Source organism: Eleutherodactylus coqui, chromosome 1, assembly GCF_035609145.1.
Source record: "Eleutherodactylus coqui strain aEleCoq1 chromosome 1, aEleCoq1.hap1, whole genome shotgun sequence".
NCBI classification, from domain to species: domain Eukaryota; kingdom Metazoa; phylum Chordata; class Amphibia; order Anura; family Eleutherodactylidae; genus Eleutherodactylus; species Eleutherodactylus coqui.
Window position 1 is genome coordinate 41,966,644 of NC_089837.1, and position 17,670 is coordinate 41,984,313.

General features: G+C 41.6%; 1 protein-coding gene across 1 annotated transcript in view; it reads right to left on the reverse strand.

The window, feature by feature from the left end:
- Positions 1–14,901, reverse strand: part of LOC136613640 (zinc finger protein 850-like) — a 53,200-nt gene extending 38,299 nt beyond the window's left edge. The window contains exons 1-2 of the mRNA XM_066594069.1: positions 14,465–14,901; positions 7,632–9,544 (exon numbers count right to left, since the gene is read on the reverse strand). Coding sequence (XP_066450166.1) covers positions 7,632–9,544; positions 14,465–14,612 — 2,061 coding nt within the window. The 5' untranslated portion in view covers positions 14,613–14,901. The remainder of the gene's footprint in view (positions 1–7,631; positions 9,545–14,464) is intronic.
- Positions 14,902–17,670: the final 2,769 nt, after the last annotated feature.

Genomic DNA, 17,670 nt, shown 5'->3' on the forward strand with positions numbered 1-17,670 from the left:
ATATACGTCGTCCATCTCTTCAGGGGGGGAGGCTGGAAGAGCCAGGAGCAGTGCTCTGAGCTCCCGCCCCCTCTCTGCCTCCTCTCCGCCCCTCTGCACTATTTGCAATGAGGTGTGGCAGGATGGGGGTGGGGCTAATTCTAGTAACTTAGCCCCGCCCCATCCCACCTCCTTTCATTGCAAATAGTGCAGAGGGGCGGAGAGGGGGCGGGAGCTCAGTTCCTGCTCCTGGCTCTTCCATCCTCCCTCCCTGCAGATGAGGACACCGTATATCGGCTCGGCATGAAAACCCAGCTGATATACGTTTGTCTGAATCCAGCCTTAGGGAAGGAAAAAGCCTTTTTAATTTTGTCTGACAGCACCTAGGTTTGCTATACAGACTGATACTTATTAAATCGTGAGACAATGGGCAGCCATTTTTCCTTTTGTATCTTTGGAAGCTGTTCTTCACAAATCAGATACACTCTATTAATGGCCAATGCATCCTTAAATTATCCCTAGTTTATAATCAATAATAGGCATAGTGGATGTTACCCCAAACCCCTCCAAGTCCGAAATTTGAGCTAGGGGTCTCCGTATAGGCAACGTGACCATGAGGGAGGAAAAACATGGAGTGTAAATAATTTACTGATGTGTAGAATATGCTCCGTTATTCTCCAGTCACTTTAAATAAAGACCGCGGCACACTGAAACAGTGGAGAGGAAGGGGTTAAAGATTATGCTGGACCATCAATATAGTCCAGAAAGGGGGGTGTGAGTGTGCTATCTGTGCATACTCCCTTCCTTCCTGAACAACCCTAAATCCACCCCTGGCTTCCAAATACAAGGGCTGGGGAGGAAAGGGTTAATTTCAGACTAAAGCATTTTGGCAGACCCAGATATAGTCCAATAATGGCTCTGCACTCAGTGTCCGTATTATATAAGGCATTGTGTTAACAACAATGTCAATTTGCAGATCCAGCATAAAGAGGGTTAACATCCTTGGTGTCTGGATTTCATAGGCGCCGGCACACTAGGAAGCAGGCAGTACTCTCTTCCCCATAGTTAGCTCATGAAAGATGGAGGTGAAATGAATCATGGATAACACATTTGCTAAGTGGAGGTTCTAACTGTCTGCTCCGGCGCTGCTTGCCATGATAGCTAGCTGACTAGGGCACCCGTGTAGCCACCTGATGTATGGTATCGGGTGGAGGGCTGACACTGCACTAGGCTCACTCACAGGATTTTACTAGCTCACTATTCTTAGTTAAATTGATGCGTTTCCACAATCTGCAGATTGTGTGATCGGGATAGAAAAGAAGATCAGCGGGGGCAGCTGTGATGTCTGGCTGCCCTTTCAATAGTGAGTGTTCATATAATCGTTCATCCCCCATTCACTATACTCTGGATTTTTTTGTGGAGAGGTGGGTAGGCCTGCTAGTATCCCCCATTAGGGTATGTGTAGCACCAGGCACTGTCTTACTCGGCACTTTATTGAAGATGAAACTACTTCAACCCTGGCTGGTGTACACCAATTTCACAGCATCTGGGTGGATTCACACGAGCGTGTTTTTGCGCGTACATAGGTGTGCACCTATGTCTGAACAAAAACACGCGTGTATGCAGCTGCGTGCATTGTTTTCAACGGAGCCACGGCTGCTGCCGGCGGCTCCATTGAAAACAATAATTTGCCAGCACCCCTGCATTCTTTTTCAGGGAAGGGTTTTACATATAAGCCCTTCCATGAAAAAGAAACATTTTAGTGTAAAACAAAGAAGAAAAAAAAATACTTACTTCTCTGTCGCTACCGTGACCCCCGCGAGTATGAAGAACACATCTGCCGCATGCGGCAGATGTTTCCTTCACCTCCGCTAGTTAAAAGAATTCCCTGCTGCTACATCTGCCACATCTGTGGCAGATGCAGCAGAGGAATTCTTCAATTCTCTACCGCAGCTGTCACACATGACAGCTGCGCTAGAGAATCCTACCACCGGCATCCCAGTCATTGGATTTCAGGGAAGGGCTTTAAACATACGCCCTTCCCTGAAAATCCAATAAAAATAGTGTGGGGAAAAAAAAACAAAAAAAACCTCACCCACCTTCAGCTGCTGGGGCTCAGCCGCGACTTCTGCCGCTGTTCCCGAATCTGTAGTTCTGAGCTATCAGCAGCCAGGGATTTAAAATCCCCGCCTGCTGGTAGCTGCACACAGAGGTGAGTTAGATTTTCTGCAGTATATACACACAGCGGTGAGATGGATTCCCCTCAGTATATACACATAGAGGTGAGGTGGATTCTCCTCAGTATTTACATATAGAGGTGAGGGGGATTCTCCTCAATATATACACAGAGGTGAGTTAGATTCCCTCCAGTATATGCACATAGAGGTAAGATAGATTCTCCTGAGTTTATATACATAGACATGACCTGGATTCTCCTCAGCATATACAGAAGGTGAGTTAGATTTTCCTCAGTATATACTGAGGAGAATCTACCTCACCTCTGTGTGTATATACTGAAGAGAATCTACCTCACCTCTATGTGTATATACTGAGGACAATCTACCTCACCTCTATGTGCATATACTAATGAGAATGTACCTCACCTCTATGTGCATATACTAATGAGAATCTACCCCACCTCTATGTGTCTATACTGGAGGAGAATCTACCTCACTTCTATGTGTATTTACTGAGGGAATCTAACTCACCTTCTGTATATACTGAAGAGAATCCAGGTCATGTCTATGTGTATATACTGAGGAGAATCCACCTTACCTCTATGTGTATATACTGAGGAGAATCTACCTCACCTCTGTGTGCATATACTGGGGAGAATCTACCTCACCTCTATGTGTATATACTGAGGAGAATCTACCTCACCTCTATGTGTATATACTGAGGAGAATCTACCTCACCTCTGTGTGTATATACTGAGGAGAATCTACCTCACCTCTGTGTGTATATACTGAGGAGAATCTACCTCACCTCTGTGTGTATATACTGAGGAGAATCTACCTCACCTCTGTGTGTATATACTGAGGAGAATCTACCTCACCTCTATGTGTATATACTGAGGAGAATCTACCTCACCTCTATGTGTATATAGTGAGGAGAACCTACCTCACCTCTATGTGTATATACTGAGGAGAATCTACCTCACCTCTATGTGTATATACTGAGGAGAATCTACCTCACCTCTATGTGTATATACTGAGGGGAATCTACCTCACCTCTATGTGTATATAGTGAGGAGAATCTACCTCACCTCTATGTGTATATACTGGGAAGAATCTACCTCACCTCTGTGTGCATATACTGGGAAGAATCTACCTCACCTCTGTGTGAATATACTGAGGAGAATCTACCTCACCTCTCTGTTTCTATACTGGAGGAGAATCTACCTCACTTCATTGTGTATATACTGAGGGAATTAACTCACCTTCTGTATATACTGAAGAGAATCCAGGTCATGTCTATGTGTATATACTGAGGAGAATCTACCTCGCCTCTATGCGTATATACAGAAGGAGAATCTATCTCACCTCTATGTGCATATACTGAGGAGAATCTATCTCCCCTTTATGTGCATAAACTGAGGAGAATCCACCTCACCTCTATGTATATATACTGAGGAGAATCTACCTCACCTCTATGTGTATATACTGAGGAGAATCTAACTTATCTCTGTGTGTGTATATACTGAGGAGAATCCACCTCACCCCTACGTGTATATATTAAGGAAAATCTAACTCACCTTCTGTATATGCTGAGGAGAATCCAGGTCATGTCTATGTGTATAAAGTGAGCAGAATCCAGGTCATGTCTATGTGTATAAAGTGAGGAGAATCTATCTTACCCTTATGTGCATAGGCTGGAGGGAATCTAACTCACCTCTTTGTGCATATACTGAGGAGAATCCACCTCACCTCTATGTGTATATACTAAGGAGAATCCACCTCACCTCTATGTGTATATACTGGGGAGAATCCATCTTACCTCTGTGTGTATATACTGCACAGAATCTAACTCACCTCTGTGTGCATATACTGAGGAGAATCTACCTCACCTCTGTGTGCATATACTGAGGAGAATCTACCTCACTTTTATGTGCATATACTGAGGAGAATCTACCTCACCTCTTTGTGTATATACTGAGGAGAATCCACCTCACCTCTATGTGTATATACTGTATAGAATCCACCTCACCTCTATGTGCATATACTGAGGAGAATCTACCTCACCTCTATGTGCATATACTGAGGAGAATCTACCTCACCCCTATGTGCATATACTGAGGAGAATCTACCTCACCCCTATGTGTATATACTGAGGAGAATCTACCTCACCCCTATGTGTATATACTGAGGAGAATCTACCTCACCCCTCTGTGTATATACTGAGGAGAATCTACCTCACCCCTCTGTGTATATACTGAGGAGAATCTACCTCACCTCTATGTGTATATACGGAGGAGAATCTACCTCACCCCTATGTGTATATACTGAGAAGAATCTACCTCACCTCTATGTGTATATACTAAGGAGAATCTACCTCACCTCTCTGTGTATATACGGAGGAGAATCTACCTCACCCCTATGTGTATATACTGAGGAGAATCTACCTCACCCCTATGTGTATATACTGAGGAGAATCTACCTCACCCCTATGTGTATATACTGAGGAGAATCTACCTCACCTCTCTGTGTATATACTGAGGAGAATCTACCTCACCTCTATGTGTATATACGGAGGAGAATCTACCTCACCCCTATGTGTATATACTGAGGAGAATCTACCTCACCTCTATGTGTATATACGGAGGAGAATCTACCTCACCCCTATGTGTATATACTGAGGAGAATCTACCTCACCTCTCTGTGTATATACTGAGGAGAATCTACCTCACCTCTATGTGTATATACGGAGGAGAATCTACCTCACCCCTGTGTGTATATACTGAGGAGAATCTATCTCACCTCTGTGTGTATATACTGAGGAAAATCTACCTCACCTCTATGTGTATATACGGAGGAGAATCTACCTCACCTCTATGTGTATATACGGAGGAGAATCTACCTCACCTCTATGTGTATATACGGAGGAGAATCTACCTCACCGCTCTGTGTATATACGGAGGAGAATCTACCTCACCTCTATGTGTATATACTGTATAGAATCCACCTCACCGCTCTGTGTATATACGGAGGAGAATCTACCTCCCCTCTATGTGTATATACTGTATAGAATCCACCTCACCTCTATGTGTATATACTGAGGAGAATCCTCCTCACCTCTATGTGTATATATTGAGGAGAATCTACCTCCCCTTTAGGGCAGTTTCAGACGAACCCGTATTTCTCCCATTATGCGGCAGTGATTATCACAGCGACATAAAGCAACTAAACGAAATCCCTGTTTTTTTAAGGATTTCAGTGGTTTCGATTTCACTAGCTCTTTTCTCGACTGTTAATACTATGTGCAGGAAAGATAGGGCAGGACCTATCTCCCACGCCGTTTTTTAAACTTCTGTGATATGGCACAGAGTTTGAACGGTCAGCGAAGGGGGCGAAATTTCCCTCGTTTGGGTGCAACTATGTTTTGTCTTTGTGAGACCACCCTTATGTCTATTAACTGAGGAGAGTCTACCTCACCTCTATGAGTATATACTGAGGAGAACCTACTTCATATCTGTATATATAAAGTACATATACAGTGCGATAGCTCTGACTCACTCAACCCCTGACTGAGGGTATTCAGACGAACGTGTTTTTCTCCCCTTATGTGGCCATGATAATCATGATCACATAACGGGACAAAACGAAACCCCGGATTTCAATAGGATTTCTGTGCTTTCATTTTCACTAGCTCTTATCTTGGTTAATTGTTTGGCCAGGAAAAAAAGCACCTGCCCTATCTTTCCCGTATGTAGTAAATACTAAGTGCGGGAAAGATCGAGTGGCACCTATTGCCCGCGGCTTTCTTCAAACTCCTGCGCTCCGGCGCAGAGTTAGAACAACCTAAGTAAGCAGCAGGGATTGTGGTGACAATTCAGCGTCACTGCTTTGTAAGTAAATGGGTCTCCTCTTTTCTTCATTACAGCCATAATACTTTTCCCTCATGGATCCTGGTCATAGTTGACCTCATAACTACAATTATAAGTGTTTGACAGATCCGGGATATGTCCACAGGAATAAATCAACATGTTTAAAGATATTTATTGGAAATTTTTGAATAAAAGATGGTAGCAGGTACCGCCGCAATAACCCCATGCAGGGGGACATAAAGGCACAGATATATTTGGACATAACAGTGCAATAGAGAGGTGATCTCGTTAAATCTATACATACATATAAAATGTTTCTGTTGTCTATGTATGACCACATGACGGGACCAATCTGCACCAAAATTCTTCAGAAGGTTTCAGACCAGATTTCAGCTCTCTAGGACCAACCGTTTTGAAAAAAAATAAAAAATATTGGAATGCAAAAGCAAATTTGAGTTGTCTAAGATCTTCCAGAGCACCTGATTTCAACCTATGTGGCGAATCTGGTGCTATAAGAATGTTGACTTCATATCAGTAGCAAACAAAGTTTTTAACCACAAACACACCAAACAGTTACATGAAATAGACCCTGTGAAGCCGAGCAATTCTAGTAAAAAAAACAAAAAAAACACACTTTAAAAAAATTCAAAATTTAAAAAGCAGACTTTAAAAGCAGAAAACGGCAGTGATCCTGAGTTAACGTACCTTTGCATGGGACAAGTATGAGCGCAAAAGCTCCCGACAGTCATCCCAGCAACTATCACTCCAGTGCCTTTCGGGAGCCCGCCATCCGTGTTCTTTTAAACTCATACACATTGCGTCAAAAATAAGTTTATTGTGTGGGTCAGTACAATTAGGACTATACCAAATTCATGTAGTTTTTTTTTTCTGTACTTAAAAATAAAATACCTTTGGAAAAAAATTAAAATATTTTCTGCTGCTGTCGATAGTTTTGTGAGGGCTCTTTTTTTGCGGGACGTCCTGTAGTTTCTATTGGTGCCATTTTGGAGTACATATGGCTTTTTGATCGTTTATTAAAAATCTGGCATTGTGTATTTTTTTTCATGACAATGTTCACCATGTTTTCTCATATTTATAATAAATTGAAAACCCAAATATGTATTTTTTTCTATAAATATGGGAATTTTTTTTTTTTTTTTTTTTAACTTTTAATACCTCTTTTCTAACTTTATTTTAACATTTTTTTTAGTCCCATTGATTTCAATGAGAGCTGTGCCTGTAGTTACAAGCACCAGCCAGGTCGGCGCGGAGGCTTCTGCTCAGACCTCTTTCTTTTTGCAGCACTGACAGCATGCGCCCGCTGAGCTGACCGATGAACCCTGGCCGATTAACTATGGATGACCTATCCTGTTGATAGGTCATCAATAGTATTTCATGGGAATCCCTTTTAATTATGGAACACCAATTAATCTACCGTCTCTTTAGATCCTTGGTGAATTATGAAGGCTTACCAGGACTCAGTGAAAGGGAGTATAGTATAATGGATGGAGGCAGCTATTATCTGTGTTTGCGCTGATCAGAACCTCAAAAATATACAGTCTTTATAAACTAAAAACATACTGGAATTTGCTTGTCATAGGTTTTCCACATAGTGTTTCTCCACTGTGTGACATTTATGATGATCTTTATGCTCGGTGTCAGTACTAAAACATTTCCCACATTCTGAGCACTGAAATGGCTTCCTCCCTTTGTGATTTCTCTCATGTCTTACAGCTTCTGATTTACTTATAAAACATTTAGCACATTCTGAACATGAAAACGGCTTCTCTCCTGTATGGATTCTCTGATGAACAACAAGGTCTGGTTTTCGGGCAAAACATTTTCCACACTCTAAACAAGAATACGGCTTCTGTCCTGTGTGCGTTCTCTGATGTTTAATAAGAGTTGACTTTGATATGAAACATTTTCCACATTCTGCACAAGAATACGGTTTCACTCCTGTGTGAATTCTCTGATGTTGAACAAGATCTGATTTTTTGATAAAACATCTTCCACATTCTGAACAAGAAAATGGCTTCTCTCCTGTGTGAATTTTCTGATGTTGAACAAGATTTGAATTCAGGAAAAAACACTTTCCACATTTTGAACATGAAAATGGCCTCTCTCCTGTGTGAATTCTCTGATGTGAAACAAGCTGCGATTTTAAGATAAAACATTTCCCACAATCTGAACATGAAAATGGCTTCTCTCCTGTGTGCATTCTCTGATGTGCAACAAGAGCTGATTTTTGGGTAAAACATTTCCCGCATTCTGAACAAGAATACGGCTTCTCTCCGGTGTGAATTCTCTGATGTCTAATAAGATCTGCGTTCAGGAAAAAGCGTTTCCCACATTGTGAACATGAAAACCGCCTGTCATCTGCATGAATTCTGTTATGTCGCGCAAGATCTGATTCCTTTGCCAAAAATTTCCCACATTTTGAACATGAATATGGCTTCTCATCTGTGTGAAGTTTCTCATGTGCAACAAGATTGCTTTTTCTTGCAAAACATCTCCCACAACTTGAACATGAATAAGGCTTTACTCCTGTATGAATTCTCTGGTGGGCAACAAGGTTAGTTTTTTCTGAGAAACATTTCCCACATTCTGAACATGCAAACGGCTTCTCTCCTGTGTGAATTCTCACATGTACAACAAGTTCTGCTTTGCGTGTAAAACATTTTCCACATTCTGTACATGCAAACGGCTTCTGTTCTGTGTTAATTCCAAACTTCTCTCCTGTGTTAATGTTCTGATGTTTAACAAGCTCAGATTTTTTTGCAAAACATTTCCCACATTCTGAACATGAATAAGGCTTCTCGCCTGTGTGAATTCTCTCATGCGCAACAACACTTGATTTTCTCGTAAAACATTTCCCACATATTGAACATGTAAAAGGTTTTTCTCCTGTGTGAATTATCTGATGTTCAATAAGATCTGATTTGTGCTTAAAACATTTCCCACATTTTAAACATGAAAATGGTCTCTCTCCTGTGTGAATTTTCTCATGTCTAACAAGATTTGTTTTTTTTGTAAAACATTTCCCACATTCTGTACATGAATATGACTTCTCTCCTGTGTGAATTACCTCATGGCTAACAAGATTTGATTTTCTAGTAAAACATTTACCACATTTTGAACATGAATATAGTTTTTCTGTGTGAATTATCTGATTTTCCGCAAGGTCTGATTTAGCCATAAAATATTTCTCACTTTCTGAACTTGAAAATGTTTTTTGTTCTGAATGAATTATCAGATCATCTTTGACTTTGGCGTCAGTTGTACATAAAAATTGCTTCTCTTCTGTGTGACTTTTCTCATGTATAACACAATTTGATTGATCTGTAAAACAAATCCCACTTTCTGAACAGGAGTATGGCTTCTCATCTCTACTGTGATGTTCTGGCTGTAAGTGAAGGGTAATCAGATCTTCTCTTGAAGAGTGCTGCACCATATCTTCATCTTCTACTTTATAATTAGGCGATAACATGACATTTTCCTCAAAATTCTCACTGGGATTATCTGTAAGGATTAAAAATGGATTTAATCGTTGATTTTTACCTTCAAATCACAAAATAGACAAACCTATAATATTCCTATTAGGGTGTATTCACAAGGGTGAATGCAATGCAGGTGTAAGAAAATCGGAGCTACATTGCACACTATTTAAGCTGCAAATTTTCTGAGATTTACATTAAAAAAAACACATTGTATATACACTATGTTGACAAAAATTTTGGGACACCCGCTGATCCTGTGCGGTCATGTGAAGGGGATATGAAAATCACATGTGTTAGCATTACGTATGAAAAGGAGGAGTATCACGCAGGCATATCCCAGTGCAGAATGCCACAAGGTGTAGAGCCGACAGACTTGCAATGGGGTATAGTGGTAGTATGTCACCTAGGAACCAATCACTATGGGACAGCACAGCACTTTTGGACCTTCCGAATTCAACTGTTGGCAATGTTATTTGCAGTGGGAAAACATCTGGTATGTAAGCAGAGCAGCCATATTTGGGAACACTTTGTAAACTGAGAGAACATGGATAACGAAGCCTTGTACGAGCTGCAAAGGCATCACGCACATCGGCTGCCGAAAAAATTGTTCAGGTGGTCTCACAGGCCATTGGAACATCCATTAGCACCAGGATTATCTTTACGAAACTGCATGCGAAGGGTTCCCATGGATGAGCAGCTGCACATAAGCCCAAATCACAGCATTGAATGCACAGAGGCGCCTGCGATGGGGATTGGACCATCAATCGCAATTTCTATGCGTCCCAACAGTGAAGTTTGGAGGAGGAAGCTCGGTTATGGTGTGAAGGTGTTGCTGCTGAGGACTAGATCCACTGGTTGTACTGAAGTCCACCCTCAACACCAGTGGGTACAGAGACATTCTGGACCATATGGCATTACCTACTGACATGACCAAGTACCATGTCATACAGCAGCAGTGTCTAGGCTTGGGTTGAGGAAAAAAATGTCTACAAGCTTCATTGGCAAGCGCAAAGTCCAGATCTCAATCCCATCAAGCATCTTTGGGACATTGTATTTGTACACGCCCAGCATCACTGAAGCTCTCCGAGGAATGGAAGCAAATACTTCCACACATCTATGGAAATTTGATGGAAAGTGGCCTAGGAGGGTCCCTGCAGTCATGCAGGCAGAAGGTCGCCCACCAGTTATGAAAAATATGAATAAAATCAAATTTCATCACCTGTTAGGAGTGTCCATAAAACTCGTCAACATAGTGCATGTACATGCAATCTGGACATGCGTTTTTTCACATGTGCGTGAAAAAAAAAATTCCACTTGCCTCCAATACTTAAAGGGGTTGTCCCGCGAAACAAAGTTGGGGTATACACTTCTGTATGGCCATATTAATGCACTTTGTAATGTGCATTGTGCATTAATTATGAGCCATACAGAAGTTATTCACTTACCTGTTCCGTTGCTAGCGTCCTCGTCTCCATGGTGCCGTCTAATTTTCAGCGTCTAATCGCCCGATTAGACGCGCTTGCGCAGTCCGGTCTTCTCTGTGTTGAATGGGGCTGCTCGTGCTGGAGAGCTGCTCCTCGTAGCTCCGCCCCGTCACGTGTGCCGATTCCAGCCAATCAGGAGGCTGGAATCGGCAATGGACCGCACAGAAGACCTGCGGTCCACCGAGGGTGAAGATCCCGGCGGCCATCTTCGCAAGGTAAGTAAGAAGTCACCGGAGCGCGGGGATTCGGGTAAGTACTATCCGTTTTTTTTTTCCAACACATGCATCGGGTTTGTCTCGCGCCAAACGGGGGGGGGCTATTGAAAAAAAAAAAAAAAACGTTTCGGCGCAGGACAACCCCTTTAAGTTGGTAACAATCACATTACACTCGCATGTAAATCGCATCTGCATGCGAGTGCGATGCAATTATTTTTTCCTGATCCTGTAGAAATTAATGGGCGACTCTTAAGCGAGAATCGGCCAAAAATAGGACATGCAGAAAAGAAATCACTTAGTCAGAGAGAAATCACTTGTGCATAAACAGATAGAAAGCAACAGTTTTTTTTTTCACTCGTTAGTTACGTTCATACTGCGGACAGAACGCACACGTAAAAATCGCCAGTGTGAATACACCCCAAGGCTGGAAACACACTTTCAGTTTTTGATGCAATTAGGTTTTTCCACGTTTGCACAATGAAAAATTTGAGTTACTATATATTTCGCTTTATAAGACGCATTTCCCCCCACAGTGAGGTAAAAGGTCAGTGCGTCCTGTTAAGTGAATGTGCCAAAATTCAAGCTGACCGACACATTTGTTCGGCCGCACGTCCGGATGACCACGCTCCATAGCAGGGGAGGAGAGCAGTTTTCCTTTCCCACCGTCACTTACCACCAGCGGTAACGGCTGTTGCTCCCCCGCTTCCACCAATCAGCTTCCTCGCACCATACACGAGTGCCACTGTTACAGAGCTCTGCTGCTCCTGCTGTGGAAAGGAGTTATAGTGGCCCTCCATCACCCTGTACTATCCCCTGCACGGTCACCTAAAGTCCCTGGGTGAGTTAAAAATATTTTTTCCCATCAAAATATTATTTTATCATCAGGCAAGTCTTCTACATATATATATATAAAATTGAATGTATGCGTGTCTGTCTGTCTGCGTGTCTGTCTGTTTGTCCTTTATGCGCTACTACACCATTCATCCGATCGCCATGAAACTTGGGGAAGTTGTTGAGTACACTCCTGGGAAGATTATAGGCATAGTACAATTATGCTATGATAAATGGCGCGCGTGCGAGCGTCGGCGACAGTTACGCCCCCCCCCACGTAGATTGTTTGATTTCCATCACTGCCACTAATTCTCTCACTTCGCGATGTCGTAAAAACATGAAATTTGGCACGAGCATTGATTATGTCATAAATAGGAAAAGTTAATGGGTCCCGACTCGATTATTCAATTCTAAGCGCCAAAGAATTAGCGTCCAAATTTTACGTACGGAATCTAATTTTCTCGCTTCCCAATGTCATAGAAACTTGAAATTTGGCCCGGGCATTGATTATGTCATAAATAGGAAAAGTTAATAGGTCCCAACTCAATTATTCAATTCTAAGCGCAAAAGAATTAGCGTCCAAATTTTACGTACGGAATCTAATTCTCTCACTTCCCAATGTCATAGAAACTTGAAATTTGGAACGAGCATTGATGTCATAAATAGGAAAATATAATGGGTCCCAACTCGATTATTCAATTCTAAGCACAAAAGAATTAGCGTCCAAATTCTACGTACGGAATCTAATTTTCTCACTTCCTAATGTCATAGGAACATGAAATTTGGCACGAGCATTGATTATGTCATAAATAGGAAAAGCTAATAGGTCCCAACTCGATTATTCAATTCTAAGCGCAAAAGATTTAGCGTCCAAATTTTATGTACGGAATCTAATTTTCTCACTTCCCAATGTCATAGAAACTTGAAATTTGGCATGAGCATTATGTCATAAATAGGAGAAGTTAATGGGTCCCAACTCAATTATTCAATTCTAAGTGCCAAAGAATTAGCGTCCAAATTTTACGTACGAAATGTAATTTTCTCACTTCCCAATGTCATAGAAACTTGAAGTTTGGCACAAGCATTGATTATGTCATAAATAGGAAAAGGTAATAGGTCCCAACTCGATTATTCAATTCTAAGCGCAAAAGAACTAGCGTCCAAATTTTACGTATGGAATCTAATTCTCTCACTTCCTGATGTCATCTATTTATATAAAAAGGAATGTATGTCTGTCTGTCCTTTTTGCGCTACTACACCATTCATCTAATCGCCATGAAACTTTGGGAAGTTGTTGAGTACACTCCTGGGAAGATTACTGGCATAGTACAACTATCCTGCGAGCATCGTCGACAGTTATGCCCCCCAGACAAAGATCGTTTGATTTCCATCTCAAGCACAAAAGCAAAAGGCATTACGAGCAACGGGATGCGTGTTCAACTACAAAATGATGCATCCGCCGAACGTTTCGCAAGACAATTGCTGGATATTGAGAATGCTGAGGTAAAATGAAAGCTGTGCTCTGATTGGTTGCTATTTCTTATACTGCTGAGGTAACATGAAAGCTGTGCTGTGATTGGTTGCAATTTCTTATACTGCTGAGGTAAAATGAAAGCTGTGCTCTGATTGGTTGTTATTTCTTATACTGCTGAGGTAACATGAAAGCTGTGCTGTGATTGGTTGCTATATATTATACTGCTGAGGTAACATGAAAGCTGCTGTGCTGTGATTGGTTGTTATATATTATACCGCTGAGGTAACTTGAAAGCTGCACTGTGATTGGTTGTTATCTAGATATATAAAAACGAATGTATGTATGTATGTCTGTCTGTCTTCGCAGCAACGCGCGACGGGTACGCTAGTATATAATATTTTTCAAAGGTGGTGCTTAAACCCCACACCCACCTTCCCCATTCCCTTCTGTCATTATGAGGCTTTGTAGTCTTTTTATTTCTTCTTCATAGGTACACAACAACCTACGACTTCCGATATGCTTTTTGTAACTTTTTGGATCTATGTCGAGCTCTACCGTACATGTGACAATTGGATCCCTTGGTACCCAATTATTTAGTGTGTTTTTGGTTGCCTGGTTTGAATTTATTCTTGTTGATACATTTTTGTTAATAAAAGTGATATAACAGAAAGGTATGCGCTTATTAAGCCATATTTGACCAATTATAATAATATATAATGGCTATTTGAAGCAATACATTTCAATACTTTTGTTTTTTTTAATTAAACTTTTAAAAAAAAGTTAATCCATAACTTCAGACTATTAGATGCAAAAAACTTTCAGCCCATTTTTTCTCTGATGAAAAGTGTATCAAGTAGTCTGAAAAATACTAGGTGTGTGTATATATTATAGATATTTTACATTTATACCAAACAATATACATTTTTGTCTCTTCTTACCTTGTGATATCGGAGGCTGGTGGTTCTCTATTTTGATGTTCTTGTACAGATCCTTGTGTTCTTCTAAATACTCCCACTCCTCCATGGTGAAATAGACAGCGACATCCTGACACCTTATAGGAACCTGACAACACAATGATACCATCATTACCCAGACTCCTCTAGTGCTGTTACTGTATAATTTCCCAGCATTCCCAGCAGTGTCACCTCTCCAGTCAGCAGCTCAGTGATCTTGTTGTTGAGTTCCAGGATCTTCTGCTCATATATCGGTAAGTGAGGAGGAGCCTCTGTGATGGAGCTCTGGCTCCTGCTCCATCCTCCTGACTCATGGAGATGGCTGTTGGGAGTTGTAGCGTCACCCGATGTCTTCTTCACTATTGTGTAATCCTGTGCATGGAGAGAGATATGTATGGGAATGAACCCAGTATTCATCCCACAGTAGAAAGAGAGAGATTGTGATACTGCTGTAGAGAGGTCTGGTGAGACCACATTTGGAATACTGTGTTCAGTTCTGGAGATCACATAAAATAAATAGAACAGGTCTAAAGACAAGAAACAGAAATGGTGGATGATCTTAAACACAAAAGTTGTCAAGAGAGACAAAAAAAACTTAAGGGATTTTGTCATCTGCTTACCCGAACCACGAGCGGCACGAACCCAGGACAGGTATACACAGTGCCGATATGCATGTTTTATCCTAAAAAGCTGCAGCATTTCAGAATAAACACACTTTGAAGTCTAATTTAGGAATGGAGCTTCAAGTCACAGGGTGGACCATACTAGACTCTCTGCCTGCAGCATGTAGAGTGACAGCTCTAAAAGGGGAGAGAGCTGTCACTCTACATGACAGAGGGCCGGGTAAGCTAGACTTCGGACATTGACACAAAAATATCGATAGTATTGACTATTGCTGAACAAACTATCGATTATTGTGAAATATCGGTGCTAAACTATTGATATATCGACTTTTTAAATGTTATATAAAAATAAAACAAGTCTGGGGTTAATAAATATATTAACCCCTTACCTCCCTATGACGTAGGGGTACGTCATGGCAGGCTGGTACTTCCCGCAAAATGACGTACCCTTATATCATAGGAATAGCGCGAGATTATAGCAGATCCTGCGCTATCCCACAGCGGGAGCCGGCCTCAAGCTGCATCGGAGATGCACCTCCACCCGGCTGTTAACCCCTTCCCTGCCGCGATCTAAGTAGATAGCAAGCAGCAGGGCTCTCGCGATGTTATGGCAACAGGACATCAGATACCGGCGTCCTGTATTGCCATTGCCTAAGATTGCTATAATAAGCGATAAGGCATGGCAGGAGAGAAGTCCTGCCATGCCTTATTGTAGCAATCATTAGTGCTGCAGTGTAAGTCCCCCAGAGGGACACAAATGGTGTAAAACTAAGAGCAAAATAAAGTACAAGAAATAAAAATGTAAAAAAAACAAACAGTTTTTTATGCTTTTTCTCCTATGAGCATAAAAAAAATCCCACATATTTGGTATCAACGCGTCTGTAACGACATAAATTGAACATGCTTTTTATCCTGCACTGCAAAAAGCGTTAAAGAAACTATAAAAAACTGAGGCAAAAATGCAAATTTTTCTAATAGTTTGCCTCCCAAAAAACGCAATAAAAGTGATAGAAAAAACGTATGTACCCTAAAATGGTACCAGTAAAAATTACAGCTCATCTCAAAAAATAAGCCCTCACAGAGCTCCGTCCATGGAAAAATAAACAAGTTATAGGACTTTAAATGCAGCGATTAAGAGAAAAATAATTTCCAGTTTTCTCTCCCTACGATCATAAAAAAAAAATAATAAAAGTTTTACAATATAGTCTATGTACCCAAAAATGGTACCAATAAAAACTACAGTCCGCCACGCAAAAAACAAGCCCTTATACGACCGCATCGACGGAAAAATAAAAAAGTTATGGCTTTTGAAAAATGAAGATGAAAAAATACCAAAAATTGTTTGGTCCTCAACGCCAAAATAGGCCGTGTCCTTAAGGGGTTAAAGTTACAAATTAAAATAAAAAAATACAGATGAAACATATAAATAAAATTAGGTATATGAAAATAAGTTTATCATTAGCCCCAATAATCGTTATTGATTCTAGTGAGCCCAGAAATATTAATTAGCTCGCATGCTCTCCCTTCACAAGGCTCCTTCCAGCAGACAGAATTTCACCAGCTTTTGAAAAGATTCTTTCTGCAGGAACCGAAGTAGCGACTACAGAAAGGGATTTTCTACCAAGCTGGTACAAATTGGAGTAGGGTTGACGTAATGCCTACATGCCCTGCATTTTTCAAGTTGCCACTGAGGAACCAACGGTCTCCATGGCAACTTGTAAACAATGCAGGGCCTGGTAACGCGAACGCAGTGCCCTGAACACAATTGTAATTGCGTTAGATGGGTCTCCTATCTTTTCTATGGGCACGGTGTTCGCGTTAGACGCTGAACGCACGACATGTCGCGTCTCCTTTTCTGGATGCGCCCTTCGTGCGTTCAGCGCAGCGCTCCATCTGCATGTGGAAATGCTTTCATTTAGACAACATTGCCCAAAACCATCGCGATAGACACAAGCGTTCAGAGCCTGTGTCTAACGCCATGAACAAACGCATGTGGGACAGGGGGCCGAAGACCCCACTATTCTGAGAGTCGTTTTGCCCAGAGCGAACCTGATTGGTGACAAAGAGTCGCCTCACACTTTCCAGAAGCTTCTAGAACTTGTTTATAAGTTCATTAGTGCCGCGAGCAAAACTACATCCTGTACAACACAAAGGGAAGGGCGGAATGTAAAGAAGGCAAATCGGGTCACCGGACCACAAGACACGCTTCTGCTTTACAAAAATCCATATTATATCGCCTTAGGCCTCATGTCCACGGGCAAAAGAAGAATTAAAATCCGCAGCAGATTTTAACTCTTCTCCTGCCCGCGGATCCGCATCCCATAGATAAATACCCGCGGATGGTCAATAAAAGGGATTTTTTAAAAATGGAGCATGAAAAAATCTGGACCATGCTCCATTTTCGTGCGGGTCTCCCGCAGGCTTATATTGAAGCCTATGGAAGCCGTCCGGATCCGCGGGAGACAAAAATCAGATTTTACTCACCCGCTCCGTTTCTTCTCTTCGCTGCGGCGCCATCTTCTCTCAGTCGTGGCCGGATCATTTTGCTTCGGGCCGGCGCATGCGCGG